The 19,938-nt window shown below is 48.7% G+C and overlaps 2 protein-coding genes across 2 annotated transcripts in view; both read left to right on the forward strand.

The window, feature by feature from the left end:
* Positions 1-14,453, forward strand: part of PXMP4 (peroxisomal membrane protein 4) — a 29,484-nt gene extending 15,031 nt beyond the window's left edge. The window contains exons 5-6 of the transcript XR_004953626.1: positions 8,708-8,931; positions 14,363-14,453. The gene's annotated coding sequence lies outside the window, so the exon portion shown is untranslated. The remainder of the gene's footprint in view (positions 1-8,707; positions 8,932-14,362) is intronic.
* Positions 9,447-18,886, forward strand: E2F1 (E2F transcription factor 1). The gene is made up of 7 exons (XM_016162244.2): positions 9,447-9,854; positions 14,363-14,453; positions 14,792-15,011; positions 16,095-16,247; positions 17,003-17,117; positions 17,212-17,434; positions 17,561-18,886. Exons 1-7 carry the CDS (start codon positions 9,594-9,596, stop codon positions 17,806-17,808), a joined length of 1,311 nt encoding a protein of 436 aa, XP_016017730.2. The 5' UTR covers positions 9,447-9,593; the 3' UTR covers positions 17,809-18,886.
* The last annotated feature ends 1,052 nt before the right edge of the window (positions 18,887-19,938 follow it).

Raw genomic sequence — 19,938 nt, forward strand, 5'->3', positions numbered from 1 at the left:
CCCTTACTTGCAGTAAATGGCTTGGTGTCATTTGTTTTAGGCGATCCCTTGCTGAACTCCTTGTATAGGCTCAGTACTTTCTGGCACAACATATTGTCATCAGTTAAAACATGTTTTCTTCTGTTCATGTCTTCCACCCACAAATTTAATGCCTTTTCCATCTTTACCAAGCACTTATCACACATTGTGGCCATAACTTTTGCAGTTTGAGGTGCAACAGCTAAACTAGCACAAATTTATTTTTCCTTCCTCACAATTTCACAGATAGAAGACTTGTCCTTACTGTGGATCTTGGCAGCCTCAGTATACAACATTTTTTCTTCCTTTATTAAAAGTCTAGACCTTTCACCTTTTCACCTAAAGGAAGCACTTTATGGCTTCTCTTTGGCATTTCCAAAGTACAATACTCTTGTACTTTGGGGCCATTATTAAGTAAAATAAAGATTACTTGAACACAAACACTGCGATACCATGACAGAGGATCTGATTAATGAGGTAGCTACTAAGTGACTAACGGGCGAGGAGCATGTCTGGCGTGAAGACGCTGGACAAAGGGATGATTCACATCTCAGGACAGAGCAGGGCAACAGGAGATTTCATCCTCTACTCAAAATGGCATGAAATTTAAAACTTATGAATTGTTTATTTCTAAACTTTTCCATTTAATGATTTTGGAGCACAGTCGACCATGAGTACCTGAAACCACGGAGAGTGAAACTGTAGATGGGAGGGGAATACTGTATATGTAAATCCTGGCTAGATCTCATAATTCAGTGACAAGTAGATGTGGTGGTGGTGGACTTAATATAGTGAGCGTTTCTTCCAGATGATGATGATTTGCCCCGAGAGATGGTTTCTTATTTTGAAACATACTATATTGGAGGAAGAAAGACAGGCCAAGGGCCCTCTTTAAGGGTACAGAGTTGAACCCACATTTACTGTAGAATAAAGACAAGTACTTAGGTACAATCCATAAACTAAAATCAGTTATTTGTGCAGTATTGCTGTTAGATAGGGCAAGGGTATTCAGGTCTGGGTGGTTCTTACTAAATGCTATTCTTGCTGAATGTTAACATGTGACACAGTATTTTGCAGACGGGCTGTAAACAGGATGAGCTTGACAGGAACCCAACCTGCCAACTGCAAAGAAGAAATCAACATGTAATTAGCCAAATAGGGTATATAAGCAATGACTAAGCCTTCCTTCAGGGAGACAGCTTTGTGAAGTATCTCCTTGCTACAAGTAAATAAAACTACCTAATGACAACCAACCATTTCTGAAGGAATGAACCCCTTGAGTTCAGTAGCAAATTTAGCAACTCAGATAGGACTCTCCTAAAAGGACTTCCTCTTAGCTTTGTGTAGATGCTTGGCGAAGCCGGCAGCAGAGGCAGCTCCCCTGGGGCTTACTCACCTGCATCTCCACTGGACAGAGGATCTGTTCTATAGAAAACTCTCCGTGGTACTGACCACCAGAATGGTTACCTGGCCTGCCTCATCAGTGGAGTGGGGTGGACACCTGAATCCGTTTTGTTCCGTGCCTCAGAAGGGAGGTGGGTAGAGTAGCCTCAGTGGTCACTTTAATTAGTGTTTCCATTCTTGTATAGGGTATAGAGTTGTTGGAAGGATAGTTTCATTTCTGGTGTGTGCTTGGTTTCAGGTTGGTTGGACAGGAGCTGCCTCTGAGGCTCCAGATTTAGGGCCTGAGTTAGGTCTAACTCTGGATGGTTGAGGATCGCTTGTGGGGGCAATCCAAGGCATCCTCAAATGACAATATCCGGTCCGGGTGCCTGGTTGTCAGGGAATCCTGGGTCACTGGTAGTGTTTTCAGTGGGCTAAAAGTTACATGATCATAGTATCCACCACCCTTTAGTTTCTGTCCTACAGGAATTTGATTTGTTCTTTGTGTGTCATTACTTGTCTTATATTTAAATGTGCTGGTTATAGGAAAAATCAAATTTGATCTGCCATCATAGGAAACCTTTTCTATGATGCAATGTCCCAAGAAAGTAGATGCAAAGGGCAGTGCCAGGACTTCCTCCCTAGCCGTCCTCCCTCCCCAGGCTGAGGTACAGCTTTTCACTTGGCCACCTGGCACGCATCACTGTGCTTGAGAAACCATGGGACGCTGACTGAATATTGTGTAGAACTGTCATGTCTAGTATCCCTTTCCCCTCTGGGATTTCTGTGCTTCATCCACTAAGCTCGCCCTTTCTGCATAGTCACTTCCTGACCAGATCTTACCTGTCCTTCAAAGTCCTGGATAGACCTAGCAGTTCAATAAGCGATTCCTGAATAAAAATCATGGCTTGCTATTCTTGATCATACAGGAAGAAAAGACAGCACCTTCTGCCCTTCTATCCCTTACTGGAATTAATTCTAAGAGGCTTAGAACTCTTTGTCCTGAAGGAGGCTGTCACCCTAGTCTATCTTGCTCATTTGATCCTCACCAGAGTATGAGTTTAGGAGTGGCGGGGTCTGAGGCTCCTTTATTTTTCCCCTGCTTCTGCCTCACCTCTTATGGCGCATGTCTCCTGTTAGAGTAGTGATGTCTTGATGCACCCCTGTTCTCAGGAATTCCAGAACTTATGGAACCCCCAAGACTCTCATTACTCAGGCAGCCAGAGAATTTCATTCTTCCACCTCAAAAGATGTATTCTATCTATGCTCATCAGGGAGCAGTTAACAGAAGTATGACCCTCGTCCCCATTTTCTCAAGAATGAGGAGTGAACAATCTCAGGGGAATTGTTAGATAGGGCAAGGGTCTCAAGGTTCCGGCAGTTCTTACTAAATGCTGTTTTGGATAAAGTTAAGATGTAACACAGTATTTTGTAGATGCAGCTGTAAACAGGATGAACTTGCCAGGAACTCAACTGCAAAGAAGGAATCAACTTAACCAAACAGTGTTTATAAGCAGTGACTATGGGAGATAGAGCTTTGGATATGAATCCCGTTTCCTTTACTTGCTGCAAGTAAATGAAACTGCCTAACGATAGCCACGTCTAGTTCTTGAATGGAATACCCCAAGCGGTGAACCCCTTGAGTCTGGTAACTTGCCATGAATCTACACATATTTTAAATAGTCTTTTTAATGTTTTTTTCATGTTTCATTGTCTTTTTAAATGTTCCTCTTATTTGTCACGATTTTATCTTTTTTTATGGCAAAATTGCCTATGGCCAATTAATTATGCAGTGAAAATGTTTGCAGCAGCAATGTTTATAGCAAAGATATCCACAGCAAAGATGCTATAGCGAAAGTACCTAGAACTGTTCACAGTGTAAGATCTGCAAAGTGCATAGGCTCACAGGAGGGAAGGAGCTGAAATCACTCCAGGGCCTGGCAGGAGGTCTGAGTGATTGCAATAGAATGCAGGTTGGAGCTCTTTGGAGTGTTGGAGTCTGAGAGTCCTGCTAGGCCCATCAGTCAGGCTTTGTGAGCTAGAGTAAGGGATTTGGGTTTTCTTCTGAGTCTGCTGGGCAGCTCGTGGCAGGCATAAGCAGGGGAGTTATGTGATGTGATCTACGGTTAGGAAAGATCCTCCCAGATATGTATGGAGAAGAGTGTCGGGGGCCAGGCTGGCAGCAAGGATCCAATGACAGGCGCTTGGTGGTCCAGGTTAGGGACCATGGAAGTCTGGACCAGGGTGGGGTCATGAGGTCGAGAGAAGTGGGTAGAGCTAGGGTGTAATTTGGAGAGACTCAGCAGCCCAGGGCTGTGGGCATGAGTGAGAGGGGTGTAGCATAGCAAATGACCCCAATGTTCCCCCTCTTTAGGCCTTACCCGAGAAACAAGCCCTGACCTTACCCCGCAACCCCTTCCTCAGCCCCCTAGGCCCTCCATAGCCCCTCCAGGGCCTGCCACCCGCCTACCAGGCCCCTGGCATGTGGGCTTCCCAGCTGGCCCCCAATTGTTGTCACTCCCCAGGGAGTCATGGGAACACACTCCCCCTGGCCCCTCCACCCTCCTCTTCCCAGACAGGGCCAGGCCCTAACAATGCCCCCTCAGCCAGCCAGTGGCCTGGACACAATGCCCCTGTTTTGGTTCATTGCCAGCTCCAGGAGGCCTGCTGGGTTTCCTGGCCTGTTTGGCATATATATGACTCTGGCTCCAGCAGGGATTTTTTTTGTTGTTTGAAAAAAAAGATCTCTGCCTCCTCCTCTCTGAATATCTTAATATAGTATAAAAAAACCTTTCTCTTCCCATCCTGAGCCCTCCCTTCTCCCCTCCCTGACTGCATTAGCTATGTGCCTGTCAACCCAGGGACCAAAATGCAGGTCAGCAGGTGTCAGGAAGAAAATGAGAAAAAGAAAAGCTGCTCGTTCCAAGGCCAACCTCAAATGTACTGGTGATGCTAAAGATCCTGAGAATAATCTGAAAGCTTATGACATAGCAGGCACCATACCTGGCGCTTTCTGGACACTATCTCATTACTTGTATGATGCCATCACAGATTATTTATTTTATATTATTTTGAGCCCCTAAGAAAGAAAAGAGCTATTGACAAAATAATAATAATAATAATAATAATAATAATAATAATAATAATAATAAATAAAATGGACATGTGATTGATTGAATGATGCATCTCAATTTCAGAGATGTTAAAATATGAAAAAAAAAGCCTTAGAATTAGTGGAATTTGAGATTGTCTCATCTATACATTGATTGCCCTACACATGTATTTTTAACCTTGTGCCTAATAGAGTTTGGGAGGCAGAGCAGGGACTGCTTCAGGAAAACTCTCCTATTCAGCCTAACAAGAACAGTTTTCTTGTCTTCTTTGGAAAAAATGGAGAGATCTAGACAAACTACTTCGGGGATCTGTCTTTCATTCTTGATAACAGCTGACATTTATTGATCACTCTCTATGTGCTAGGTACTGTCCTAAGCACTTTAATATCTCATTTAATGTCTCAACAGTACTCTCAAGAAAACCTTTATTGTCATTATTATCATCCCCATTTTATATATGAAAAAGCGGAGCCCGTCTGCTCTAAGGGTCACCTACCAACTCTGTGGCCCTGGTCAGGGCAGGTGTATCTACAATGTCTGGTGTACCTCCTGTTCTTGGAAAAGTAGACTCCCTCTTCAGAGGTTGGGGTGATAATAAGGAGAGGAGGTCCCCAGAGCATGAACTCAAGGTGTAACGGGTTGGGGAAAGAGAGGCTCACTTATCAACCTAACCTATCTGTTTGCATTGGACCTTGGACCCTCTAGCCCACACCTCACTGAACATATTCATCGACTTGGCCAATGCCACACAGCTAGGCAGCTTATTGGCTGGCACTCAGCCCCACGTCTTCCATATCCACATTTTCAGTTACTTGCAAAGCAGAGGAGCTGTGCTAGTGCTGGTTGGTTCCTTGGCAGCAATAATATCACTAATAGTCGTTAACATTTATTGAGTGCTTACTGTGTGCCGGGCACAGTCATCAGGGATTGTAAACTCATACCTGGAATGGCAAGGCAAGTTAGGTCACTGGATGAGGCAAGCCAGGAGGAACTGTAGTGGCCTAGAGGGTCAAGGCTCTTGCAAAATGGGAGACAGCAACTGCTTAGCACGTTGGTGGCCTGGCTAGTATTCCTGGATATTACCATTTTAAAAGACAGATACTTGAATTTTTATATAAGATTTCCAAATTTTAAAAATTTTAATTCATAATTCAGAAAAAAAAATACTGTGGGTAAATTAAATCACACCTGTTGGCCAGTTTGCAAACTCTGCTTCTCTTGTTTTCTCTTTTAACCCTGACACCCATCCTATAAAGTAGCCTTTGCTCCCTTGTTCAATGGGTGGGGCAAGCAAAGCTCTTCAAGGGAGTCAGTCACTTACTCAAGGTCATCTAGCCAAGCCACACAGTTGGGGTCTGCCTGACTGCTAAGCCTTGCTCCTATGATAGGTGGCCTCTTGGATGGGTAAGAAGTCTGTTCATACACAGCCAGAACTGGCACAGTGACAGAACATCTCCAAGGACTGTAAACCATCAGTCAAACAATTCAGTGTAGCAAGGAGGGATCATTTGAGACAAATGTGATGTTGCAGACATAAAACTCCCCACCTCCCTCTGCCAGAACTCAACAATGGATGTCTCTGTGCCCCTTAATAAAATTAAGTCACTGCAGAATTTCTGTCAGTTATGCAGTTATAACGACGGGGTGTTCGTATTCAGAATTTTTTTTTGTTTTTTAAAGCTAAGAATGTATGTTTTGGGGAAGTGGTGTATGTGGAATAAATAACTTTGAATTATCTGCGTTGTCGTACTTCTTAATGAACATATTGTGCAAGTCTGTAGAAATAATTCTTACTCTCCCACTGGACTATGAGCTCCAGATATTGCAGATAGGTCTGTTTTGCTTCCAGCTGTTTCCCGGGCACCTAGCACAATATCTCACACATAATAGTAGGTGTTCAACAAATATCTGGAATAAGGAGGTTCAGAGGAAGTGAATTGACTTGCCCAGGTTACACAGATGAAGGTTCCTGTTTACATCCACCTGATTTAGTAGCACATGCTATCACTTTAACACCATCCTGCCTCTTGGAAAATCAAGGGAAAGATATCTCCAGCCCAAGGATCATGGGCTCAGGAGCTTCCACTGCTTTGGACTCGAATAAGAAGTTAGTGGAGGTGGTGCTGGGGGTAAGCACCTATTAATTAAGCACTATCTACCATAATACCTTTTGGGAACTATACATTATACTTTTGACAGCTCTGAGCCTAGCTCTTGGGATCTTTCCAGAGGATGTGAAGAGAAGGCCATGTGGGTTTTGCAATGGGGCAAGCTAAGTTCCTATTTCATTTCTGCTGTGTGATCTTGAACTTTGAGTATCCCTCTCTGAGCTTCCTTCCTCTAACCATGTCCATAAACAAGATTTACTTATGGGATTACTGGGTTGAAAGGGGATCATCAGTTGAAGTGGCTGTCCAGTAAGTGTGGATTTTTTGGAAGCCTACTAGACTGATGAGAACTGTTGACATTGAAAACAGCCTTATTGGGATTGGACAGGCCTTTGATGCTTTCAAGTGGGTATTAATAGATACAGAAAGCCTTTATCTCTTCCTTGATTTCACATTGGGAGTTCTGGTTTTCACTCCTTTCTGCTGAGCAGGTCAAGTGGGATTGTGGGACTGAGAGCACGTGCTTCTACCTGTGAAGCTGTATACTTGAATACTTTGGGGAGGGCAGAGTTTTGGAAAACCCTTGGCTTCGGCCTCATCAAGTCTGAATAATAGCCTTTTCACCTGGTAGGTAAGCTCATGCCCTTTGGGCCTCAGTTTTCTCATCATAAAATAGGTCAATAATAACTGTTTTCTTTTTCCAGCAACCAATACAATGCTTGGCACATGCCAGGTACTTAATAAATGTTCATTGAATGACAATTGGGAATTGGAGGGCTTTACCAAGCAAATATTACTGTTATGGAGACCCTTTGGGGAGACGTAAAGAAAGGAAACTCCATCTGGAATGGATGTGTTGCTGGCTTATCTCACCCTCTGTCAGGGTCTGGCTTGGTTTTTTGAATGAGACCTACCATTCTAATGGTAGCTTCTCTATCTGGGGAAGAAGGGGACAAGCTGACCCCAGGGCTGACAATCCAGTGTAGGCCAGATTCTGACACTGGCTGGCTTCACAGCTTCCTTATGGGCCTCAATTTTCCCATCTATACAGCAAGAGGCTATATACTTTCTATGGTCCTTTCTAGTGCTGACACAGTGCAGGAGTTGCAATGAGTAATTTCACAAACTTCTACTGCTTTCCTAAACCATCTTATAGTTTATAAAACACTTGCAGATCCTGTATGCTTTTCATCCTCATGGCAACTCTGGAAGAGGCCAGGGCAATGTCCCCATCTTGCATATGAGGACCTGAAGCTGAGAAGTATCCTCAAGTTGCTATAATTTGAGGCTGTACCACACATTTTGGTTATACAGGTATATCAGTTTGTTCTCAAGAGTGAACGTGCATAAAAATCACATGGAGGAGGAGTGGGGATTGCTTGTGAACATGTTGATTCCTGGGCATTTAGAGTCTAAATTGGCAGGAGTTAGGGGGTAGGCCCAAAGTCAACAAGTACCTAGGTGATTCTGAAACCAAGGGCCTAAGGACTACCCTTCGAGAAGCAAGGCCTCCTGTTGTATAGCCTCTGGGACCACCCTGTTTTCTTTCATAACCCCTCTCAGCGCCTGCTCTGAGGTATGCTCACACCATTGTTGGGAAGAGGCCCTACTGGAGCTCCCAGTCTGGTAGGGGAGGCAGATGGAGAAACCGAGTGTGGTCAATGCTGGAAAACAGGCAACATCCAGCAGTGGAGGGAGTGAGAGTTCTGGAGGGCTCTCTGGAGGAAGTGATGTTTATACTGGGCCTATGGCTTTGATTCTTGTGTCTTAGCTAGTGTGTGTGTGATCCCCACCAGATGGCAAACAAGTTCATAGAAATTATCAAGTCTTTCACATCTCAGCTGTCAGTGTTGGCCCAAGGCCTGGCACAGAAGAGAGGACAATATTGGTCAAATCAGCTAACCTGAGCAATGAAAATGGTTATGGAAAGGTCGCCGGGCCTCCAGATTAAATAAATGCATTTTCATGTTCAGCATCTTTACTTCCTCCCTTTGTGAGATCCAACATGGAGTTAGTTTAATTGTGGACATTCCTCAAAGTATTGTAAACATTTGTTATCTCTGTTCTCCCTCCTCTCTTTTTCAGTGGACTGTGAGCTCCTCGAGGTCTGAACTAAGAATGGGGCACAGAGCAGGCTCTCAACCATTTGTTGAACGGAAGAAAGAACGAATGAATGAGTTCAAGCAGAAGCTATGCATAAGCTATTGAAGATAAAAGGACACTTGGAGGAAAACCCCCGGTTGTATTAGACATCCCTCCGCATTTCCTGGGATCCGCCTTCTACTTGAGCTCTGGCTGAGAGGGATAGGGTGAGTGCAGGATTTGGAAGTTAATGGCACACCTGGGGCAATGTGTCTGGGTCTTTGGAGATGAACATGAGAACCCAGAAAAGAGGGGCAGTTTCTAGAGATCTGGGCTGAGAGCCTTGGGGCTACAGGTATGTGTGTCGGGTGTCTGGGTGTCATATGAGATCTGCTGACGGTGAGATGTGCACAGAGGACGCTCAGTCTCAAAGATCTCCATAGAAAGATCAGCAGGTTGGGGTGTGTCAGGGCGGGACCCGGCCACCACGCTTAGCGCAGGAGCCGCCCCACCTGGGGGTGGGGAGTGCAGACTTGCCTAGCACCGCCCTGACAAAGCTGCGCGCGCCCCGCCCCGCGATTGGCCGCGCCTTCTCGCACCGCTGACCCGTCCCGCCCTCCGCCGCCGGTTCGGCGCGCTGCGGCCAATGGGGGCCGTTAATGTCTTTTCCGTCACATCCCAGACAGCCAATAGTAGCAGCGCTCGGCAGCTCGTGGCTCTTTCGCGGCAAAAAGGATTTGGCGCGCAAAAGTGGCCGGGACTTTGCAGGCAGCGGCGGCCGGGGGCGGAGCGGGAACCGGAGCGGGATCAAGCCCTCGCTGCGGCCTGCCGCAATGGGCCCGCGCCGCCGCCGCCGCCTGCCACCCGGGCCCCGCGGGCCGTGAGAGCAATGGCCGTGGCCGGGGCCCCCGCGGGCGGTCCATGCGCGCCAGCGCTGGAGGCCCTGCTTGGGGCCGGCGCGCTGCGGCTGCTTGACTCCTCGCAGATCGTCATCATCTCCACGGCGCAGGACGCCAGCGCTCTGCCGGCCCCTGCCGGTCCTGCAGCGCCTGCCTCGGGCCCCTCCGACCCCGACTTGCTGCTCTTCGCCACGCCGCAGGCGCCCCGGCCCACACCCAGCGCTCCGCGCCCGGCGCTCGGCCGCCCGCCGGTACAGACATCAGGGACACTTGACCGAGTGCGCTGCCTAGACCCCCACTCAGACCCGGGTTGGGGGCGGGGGTGCGCTTTTCGGTCGGGAGGCTTTTGGGACGGGGGAGGGGTGGGCTGAGGTGCCGGGGCTGGGCGGTGCCAAGCCTGAGTGGGCCTCCGAGCCCCGCCCCAGGGTGCCGGGTGACCTCGGGCCAGACCCTGTTTGCTCAGCTTCCATACTGGAGCCGGTCAAACTCAGTAATAATAATGGCCCACGTGTATTCAACTGGAGCTACCTGCATGCCAGGACTCTGGCGGACTTCAGGCCAGCTAAAACTTAAAACTATGCTGTGAGCACAGTGTTGTCAGTGTGTCCATCTGAACTGAGGCCCAGAGAGGGGAAGTAACTTGCCCTTGGTCACATGGCTGCAAATGGTGGGATTGGAGTTTGAACTGAGGCCTTCTGGCTTCAGACCAGAACTTTTTGGCTGGATAGTGGGTATCGTTGCTTGGAGAAGTGGGGCATCCTGAGGCCAGACCGTTGATGAGCTACTGAGGAGGCTCTCCTTCCTGCCTCGATGCTCTTCTGCCAGGTGCAGGCCTGGGCCTCTGGGCCTCTGGAGACAGGGCTCCTGGCTGGGAGGCCTTCTCTGCAGGGGCGGAGTGGCTGGGCCAGCTGCTGATCCCCTCCCTCTGCCTGTCCTTCCATCTGCCACCTTCCACCCTCCCAGGCCCTGGTTGCCATGGAACCTCATTAATCAGGCAGGCAGACCCCTGGGGCCCTGTGCAAGGACTGAGTATGCTAAGGCCTCTGGGAGCTGGAGAGGAAACCCCCAGTGTCAGGAGGAGGTCTTGGTAAAGTGCTCCCTGAGCAGCAAGAGGCTCAAGGTTGATTCAGATTGGGGGACCCAGAAGAGGTGGCTGAATTAAATGGGGAAAAAGGAATGGAGGCCTGGAGCTTGGACCTATGGGCTGCAGGACAGGGCGGAGAGACCAGTTTGACTGGTGCAGCCTGTGGATGTAGGTGGGGCAGAGGCAAGCAAGCAGGAACTCCTTAAACGGGACTGGGGTCTCAGTAGGGATCTTGGAGCAAGTAGGAGGGTGAGGCAGGCAGGGCCCAGGGCAAGGGTGTGGAAACTGCCCAAGTATTGATGGCCTAGGTGGCAGCTGGTCCCTGAGGCATCCCCTAACCCTCTTGGCCCCTTGCCCAGTGCTGCCTTCCTTCCGGAATCATGGGAGATGCTAATAATAATAACAATAGCAGCACCATTGTTTTGAGACTTGTTTGTCAAGCTCTAAGCCAAGCACTTTACCCAATTAACTCTGTTAACCCTCTCAACAACCTTCCCCTTTTACAGATAGGGAAACTGAGGCCTAGAAATGTTAGAACCTTTCCTGTCATTCATCTAGTGAGTGGTGGGACCCGTCCAAATTCCGTGATTGGTTAACCACTGGGATGCCTTGTCTGCTGGAGATGTTAAGAGGTTGAAGGAAACTCAGGGCCCCTTCCCCATCAGTGATGTTAGCGGGGGAACTCCCCTGTCTTGTCTCCTATACCTCAGTGGCCGCCCCTGTGGGTACCAGCCTGGGGCCTGAACAAGTGTCCTCCATTTAGCTGACTTGACAAGTACTTAGCAAGCCCTGGGCTATGGGTCCTGCCCTTAGGGAGCTGAACTCCAGGCTCAAAAGGACTGAGCCAAGGAAGCATGTCCTCTGCTCCACCCGTAGTTGTTTCGGGCAGCCTCAGTGGGCCTGAGCTTCACTCATTCAGCTCATTCAACAGTTGTTGAGTTAGCACCATGAGGTACTAGGCACAGGCAAGAAAGGGGCCTCTGTCCTCACAGTATTTAAGGGTTAGTAGGCATTTTCTGCTGGTGGACAGGGTTGGGAGCTGGCACCATCCTGGAGCTGAAGTCCAGAAACATGCACCCAGCTTCTGCTCTCTAACACTCTACTCCCCAATTCTTGTACCTGTGGGTAGCCACTGGTCAAATGATCTGTGGCTTCCATGGATCTGCTCTGGCATTTGGGACATTCATTGAAACAAGCTACAGGCTCAGCTTCTACACCAGTGAGTAGTCATTGAACACCTTCTGCATATAAGGCTCTGCAATTCAGCCATTCCTCCCAGCCCTTCTGTCTACCTTTACTCTGTTGTCATGGCTGTAAACAATAAAATATACATAGAAAAAGTTATGAGACTGAAAAGTTGAAGAGGGCAGGATCCCAGTCCCATCCATTTATCTTTCTGTTTTCTTTTCCTAAGCCTTTTTTTTTTTAGGTGGTAATGACAAGTTCCTTTTTCTAAAGCTTTGAAAATTGAAGTTTTCCCTTTATTTCCATCTTCAAACAGTGCACTGTCCACACTTTACAGATAAGGCAACAATCCCTCATGGTCCTCCCTTTCATCCATGGCTTTCCCCTGAAATGGATCTTATAATAACAGTAACTGAACCAGAGAAGAAACTTTATGAGTTTTTTTTAGTCCCAAAATGGATTATATAAATACATTGTCCTAAAACAGTTTTTGTCTTGTCAGAGTCTTTGAGAGGATTCTGTGTCAACCTGTGTCCTTGACAGTTGGGTGGTATTCCAGGGTCTGGATGAACCATAGTTTCTGTAGCCCCCTCCCGTGGATGAGGATTTGAGTCATGCAGATTTTTTCAACAGTGTTCTGTGTGTCTTCACCCCCGCCTTTTGGGGGCCCCTGTGCCAGGATTTCTCCAGAGTGTTGGCAGAATGGACATCCATCTACTTGAGCCCTTGTTTTAATGTCTCCAGGGTTAGCAGGGGCCTGACTTCTGGGCTAGGCTCTCAGGAGGCAGGACCTGTGGTGGATATTAACATGGGCTCTGTGCCAGCCTATTAGGGTTCAGATCATGCTTCCGCTCTCATTGTGTGAGCTCTGAGGTGGAGTTTATGACAGCATCTGCTGCAAGGTCTGGTTAGAGGGTTTCATGAGTGAATGCAGCTGAAGCAGTTACTTAGTGCTCAGTACACAGGAAACACCCAGCACGTGTTAGCTTTTCTATCCCTGGGACTCCCAAGGGAATCCATGGATGTGTGTTTGTGAGGGAGTATCAGTTCTTCAGCATGTGGGGAAGTTCATTCTGCAAACATTTAAGCCCAAACCCAGTGCCTGCCTCTGAGGGGCTCCCTGGCTTCTTGATGAGACAAACACATCTGCAGAAATTTGCCATGAGAGACAGTGTGGGAAAAGGTTGTGTTTGAGGCAGTTCAGAGGGAGGAGAGGTGCAGTCTCTATTGCAGGATCAGACAGATTTAAATGATGGATAAAGTGCCTGCTCATAGAGGTGGAAGAAGTAGGTATGAGGGTAGAAGGTCGGGAGGCATGGGCAAAGGCTTGGAGGCACATGTGGAGAAGCAGTGACAGATGATACCAAAGTGGAGGGGACAGGTGGAGGCAGGGAGACCAGTGGGGAGATGGCTAAATGGTCCAGATGGGACGTGGTAGTGGGTCTGGTGATGGGATTTCTTGGCAAGTAGATATGATGAGGTCAGCGGCAGGGCTGAATGAGGTTCCTGTGGGTGGGGAATAGAGGAGGGCAAATCTGGTTTTAGATGCATTTGAGATGCCTGTGAGACTTTCAGGGCATCTTGGGCAGGAATCTTGGCTCTTCCATTTCCTAGCTTTATGACCTTGAGTGTGTCTGGGTTTCAGTTGCTTTAAAAATCTGCAAAATGGGGCCATTATTGTGCTGCTAGTCCATAGGATGAAATAAACTATACAAAGCACATGGTGAGCATCAGCTGCTGCCATGTTCACAGATAGTCATAAACCAGAGAGAGGTGGTGACTTGCCAAAGGGATCTGTATTCAAATGGTTTAAAACAAACATTTATTATCACACAGTTTCTGTGGGTCAGGAATTTAGGGGTGACTTAGCTGGGTGCTTCTGGTTCAGGGTCTGTTCTGAGACTGAGGCCAAACTGTTGGTCTGGGCTATAGTCATCAGAAGGCAGGATTAGGATTCGAGAATTCGTTTCTAAGCTCACACATGTTGCTGTTGTGAGGAGGCCTCAGTTCCTTGCCACTTGGGCTTGTCCTTGCTACTTGAGGTCCTGCATAACACGGCAGCTGGCTCTCCCCAGAGTGAGTGATCCAAATAGCAAAGAGGAAGCTCCACTGGCTCTCTGACCCAGTCTCAGAAGGAACAAACACACTGTCACTTTGATCACACTGAGTACATTAGAAACATGTTACCAGATCTGGCCCATATTTAAGGGGAGGAGAGTTAGGCTTCATGTTTTGAAAGGAGACATATCAAAAATGTTAGACATTTTGAGAGCGTATAAGCAAGCCCCAGGTATGTAGTGGTGGAGCTGAGACTTGAACTAGGGTCTTCTGCCTTCTAGCTGAGTGTTTCGCCCTGTGTGGTAGGATTGTGTCCCCTAGGATCTTTTCATCACACACATAGGTGTCCCAGGAGAAAAACATGGGGTGGCCCAGGAGTCTCAGGTCTCTTGCATCCTCCTGTTTCTGAGTATCCTCCCATTGTTGCCATAGGTGAAGAGGAGACTGGACCTGGAAACTGACCATCAATACCTGGCTGAGAGCAGTGGGCCAGCTCGGGGCAGAGGCCGCCACCCAGGAAAAGGTACCCATGTAGCAGGCCCCTAGCTTGGGCCTACGTCGAGATGGACAGATAAACATGTTCGCAACCAAGCTGTGGTCTGTCAGGCCTAGGTCTGAGCCAGACCTCTGGGGGCGCTGAAGGGCAGCTGGAGTGGCTGTCTGACATGGGGTGGGGAGTTCCCCTGCTAGAAAAGGAGTGCTGTGGCAGGCAGGCAGCCACAGGGCCTCCCTGCTTGGCCTCGCAAGGAGAAGGATCTGTCTGCCCACCGCATCCTCATCCTACCCTGCATTGCCAGGGAGGCCAGCCTAGCTGAGATTGCGGGTAGTGCTTAGTGGTTCTGCTCTGCCTGGCACCCCCAGGTGTGAAATCCCCAGGGGAGAAGTCACGCTATGAGACATCGCTGAATCTGACCACCAAACGCTTCCTGGAGCTGCTGAGCCGCTCGGCTGATGGCGTTGTTGACCTGAACTGGGCAGCTGAGGTACTGAAGGTGCAGAAACGGCGCATCTATGACATCACCAACGTCCTCGAGGGCATCCAGCTCATCGCCAAAAAGTCCAAGAATCACATTCAGTGGCTGTAGGTACCCGCCAAACAGGAGGGTGGGCAGAGGTGCAGGCCAGGCCAGCCTGAAGGAGCCACGTCTCCACCTTATAACTCGTGAAACCAAGACTTAGGGAGGAGAGTTATCTTTGCTGAGGTGATAGATGCAGGAAAGTACATAAATCTTGCATATCCAGCTCAGTGCAGCTTTACATATTTCTTCACCTAGGTAATCACCATCTAGATCATGATAAAGAACGTTTCCAACCCCAGAAAATTCTCTCGTGGACTTCCCAGTTGTTGCCAACCCCTTATACCACCAGGTTACAATTGTTCTGGCTTCTGTTGCCGTAAATGAGATGGTCTAACATAGCTATTTTATTCTTGTTAATTTTTTATAGTATCTTTTTTGTTTGTTTGTTTTAGTTTCAGGTATACAGTACATTGGTTAGACCTTTATATAGTTTATAAAATGATCTCCCCAATTGATCTTTCTCTCCTCGGGCTCTCCACCTAGCCATTACATTAATACTAACTGCATTCCCTATGTTGTGCTCCCCATCCTGTAATTATCTATCAACTACTAATTTGTACTCCTTTAACTCTTCACCCCATTCTCCCAGCCCTCCAACCCCCTCTGGCTGCCACCAGATTGTCCTCTATATTTGTGAGTCTGTTTTTGATGTTCTTGTTAATTCTGCCTTTATTCTTTCCTTCTCTTTCTTTGGCCATTCTACTTCTCTCTCCTTGCATATCTTTTTAAGTTTTTGACAGATCATTTTATTCTGTATCTTTTCACTTGACAATGTGTCTTAGAAGTGCTTCTATGTCTGTACGCCTAATGTATTCACACCCTTTTATACAACTGGGTGGTATTTCATGGCACGTCTGTCATTGTTGACTTACCCACCTCCCTCTGAGGGACAGGTGGGTGTTTACAGACATTCAGTCCTGACTTTAAACCCATGCCAGTCTAAGTTGGACTTTAGCTGCAGCCGTTTCCTAGCTGAGGAGCTGGACCCAGAGAGGGGCAAGGCTTACCTGGGCCTCAGAACAGAGGCAACAGCAGACTGGGCAGAGGGACCAGGAGCTGCTAACCCTCCCTGCGCCTCCCCTCAGAGGGAGCCATGCAGCAGTGGGGATCAGTGGGCGGCTTGAAGGACTGACCCAGGACCTCCAGCAACTTCAGGAGGATGAACGACACCTGGACCACCTGATCCACATCTGTACCACGCAACTGCGGCTGCTCTCTGAGGACACTGACAGCCAGCGATATCCTTGGACTTCATGGAGGGCAAGCCTGGTGGGCTGGGCTCCCCCCACCAGGTGGGACTAGAGAGGCTGCCCCAGCCCCTGAATTCAGGAGAGGGCTTGCTTTGAATGTAAGTCCCTAGCTCAGCTTTCACTCACTGTGTGATGCTGGACAAGTTATTTAACCTCTCTGAGCCTCAGTTTCATTTGTAAAAAAGGGGAAAAAATCCAATTCCAGAATTGCACAGATTAAAACAAGGAAAACTTGTACCAGCAATAATAAACATTTTGTACAATGATTCAGTACATGGTACATAGTTGTAGCTTCAGGGTTAGATATATACGTTTTTATTTGTCTTTCATTCACAAAAATTTATTTTAAATAAGCTTCTATTTATTTTAAAATAAGCTTTGGGTTTTTTTACACAATACCCAAATTATGTTTATAAATTTTGAAGACAGCCACTAATTGACACCAAGATTGTGGGTCAGAATAAATTCTCAGCACCAGGGCTAGAGTTATGTTAAGTAATTTACATGAAATTATTGCAAGCAGCCATCATTACCTTGGGATTAGATGGGTAGAATGGCCTCATCGTATAGATGTGGAAGTTGAGGCTCAGGAGCACAAGATGGGCACAAGCCCCAACTATGTACCAGACCCTAGTTAGGGGATGGAGAGGACAGGAGAGAGTAGCAAACGGGAAGCTCTTCCTTAGCTGTCTGGGTGGGTGGCCCCAGAGGTCAAAGTTCATATGATCCTTGACTCTACCAACCCTGGCCTACGTGACCTGCCAGGATCTTCGTAGCATTGCAGACCCTGCCGAGCAGATGGTCATGGTGATCAAGGCCCCTCCCGAGACCCAGCTTCAAGCCGTGGACTCCTCAGAGGTGAGACATTGGTCCCCAGCCCTGACCAGGATAGGTTGGGCTGGGATGGTGGTCAGCTGATCCTCAGTTTACCCTGCCTGCTGCCTCCACCCAGACCTTTCAGATCTCCCTTAAGAGCAAACAAGGCCCCATCGATGTTTTCCTGTGCCCCGAGGAGAGTGCGGGCGGGGCCAGCCCTGGAAAGACCCCGTCCCAGGGGGCAGCTTCTGGGGAGGAGGACAGGGCAGCTGACTTTGCCACCACAGTGCCACCACCATCATCTCCCCCATCATCCCCTGCCACGGATCCCAGCCAGTCCCTGCTCAGCCTGGAGCAAGGTGGGTGAAGGTGGGTGGTTGGGGTGGGACAGGGTCCCTCCCCTAGCTGGGTGGGCAGGCATGACAGCCCCATCTGCCATCCCTGCCGGGGGTGTCCGTGGCCTGTGATGCTCCCCATCTCTCCAGAACCTCTGCTTTCCCGGATGGGTAGCCTGCGGGCCCCTGTGGACGAGGACCGCCTTTCCCCGCTGGTGGCAGCCGACTCACTGCTGGAGCAAGTGCGGGAGGACTTCTCTGGCCTTCTCCCTGAGGAGTTCATCAGCCTATCTCCCCCCCACGGGGCCCTTGACTACCACTTTGGCCTTGAGGAGGGCGAGGGCATCAGAGACCTCTTTGACTGTGACTTTGGGGACCTCACCCCTCTGGATTTCTGACAGGGCTTAGGGGGACCAGGGCCTCCTGAGATGCCCACCCACTCTCTGCAGCCCTGGAGCCCCCTTCCCCTGGCCATCCTCCCAGCCTGATTAGAAATGTTTAATTTATACCCCTCTCCCCTACCTCCAGAAGCTTCTAGCTCTGGAGTCTGGCTACTGCCAAGAGCTGAGCAAGCCAGGAAGGAAAGGATTGTTTGTGGTATGTATGTGCATGCACCTAGCACCCAACGTGTTTACACAGGGTGAGTGGTGTGAGTGTGTGTGAGTCTGTGTGTGCGTGCATGTACCGGGGAATGAAGGTGAACACATCTGTGCGTGCACTGAAAACGCCCCAGTGTGTCCACGTGTGTATGCGTGAGTCCATGTGTGTGCATGGTGGGGGCTCTAACTGCACTTTTGGTCTCCTTGCTCCAGGGGCCCCATGAGGCCCAGGGTGGCCATCTGCCCCCAGAATTGCTGTGTGCTGACCAGGCCAGGTGGTGCAGCCTTGGCCTGCTTGTTTGCAGGACAGCGAGAGCACTTCTGTCGTCTTAAAAGGTTTTTCTGATCGAAGCTTTAATGGAGCGTTATTTATTTATCAAGGCCTCTTTGGCAAGCCTGGGGCACCAGCAAAGGGTAGGAAGGACATAGGGCTGATGTCCCAACTCCCTATACCACTGAGCAAGGGCAGGTGTCCCTGAGCTGTTCTTTGCCCTACGCTGGAGGAGCTGAGGCCTGAGTGGTTTATTTATTGGGAAAGTGAGGGAGGGAGACAGACTGACTGACTGACTGACAGCCATGGGTGGATGAAGGGGGTGGTCCCTCCCCAGGGGGTTACTGCAGGGCTCCGGCAGCCCCCCAGGATGGATGTGAGATGGGAGAGGTGAGTGGGGAACCTTCACTGATGGTGGGTGGGGTGGGTGAAGGGCCTCCCCCCAGCCCAAATCACAGGGGGTCCCTCCTCTGGCATTTGAAGTGCCCCCCCTCCACCCTACTTCTTGCTCTGCCCACCCTCAAATCTGCACTTTGATTTGCCTTCCTTACAGCTCTGTTCCCTCTTGCTTTGGTTTTAATAAATATTTGGATGGTGTCTGGGCCAGGTTTTGGGACTATGTACTGGGAACAAATCTAGGGGTGGGAGAGGTCAAGATTGCTGGGAAAATGCCTGATCTCTGCTTCCCTTCTCCCCCTTCCTGTTTGGTTTCATTTAATTTGAGTCTCACACCCCCAAGGAAGACTTCATCACTATTTTTGTCCCAACTTAAAAACTGATCCAATAAAGTAATATGTGAATTCCCCTCCTTTCCCCAACCCAGGAGAAGCCACTCTGATCAGGTTGCTGTGTTCCTTCCAGATGTCTCTGGGCATTTGTAAACATACAACAAATAATTACAACTGTCCAAGTCTGTCAGGATCTTTCAGTTTCTGGAGATGTGTGTTCCTTCATGGGGCTCTCAGGGTCTGTTGGAGGAGACTCAAAATCAGGGGGAAAGGGCTGTTGAGCTGAAAGCTGTAAGATAGGAATTAACAGTAAGAAAATGGGAATGTGTCAAGCAGAGGGCAGTATAGGCAAAGGCCCTGGGACAGGAGGGAGCGAGGCGCAGTACCAGCGAGAAACCAGTACAGCTGGAGTCCTGAGGTGAGGGCCAGAGGGGAGAGTTCAGTCTTCGACTTTTATTCAGGAAGCAAGGACTCACTGGTGAATCTGGGGATGTTATGTATTTTAAAAGCTCCCTCTGGCTTCTGTATAAAGGATGGGTTGAAAAGGGGGCCAGAATGGCAAAGGGGAGGGTGGACTGGGAAGCAGACCACAGTGATCTGTGTATGTTTTAACAATCCCTTTTTAGTCTGAATCCCCTCAGTAATCCTATGGCACATTATTTTTACAAAAAGGATACAGACCTTCAGGTGTGGTCACATGCAGATTTTGCCCGCAAGGTAAAGACTGGCCTCCGATGCTCCAGTTTGCTTTGGAAACCCTGTGGTGGTATGGGGCCTGTTCTTGGTGGACATGCATAGCGTATTCCTCACATTCTGTTTCTGACTGTGTAATGCTCCCAAGCTGACAGGCCATTTACTCAGTCCTTGGAAATGACATGTGTGGTGATTCTAGGAGGCTCTGGTAGCGAAACCGTGGAGATCATTGGTGTC

This window comes from Rousettus aegyptiacus, unplaced genomic scaffold, assembly GCF_014176215.1.
Source record: "Rousettus aegyptiacus isolate mRouAeg1 unplaced genomic scaffold, mRouAeg1.p scaffold_m13_p_12, whole genome shotgun sequence".
Classification (NCBI taxonomy): Eukaryota; Metazoa; Chordata; class Mammalia; order Chiroptera; family Pteropodidae; genus Rousettus; species Rousettus aegyptiacus.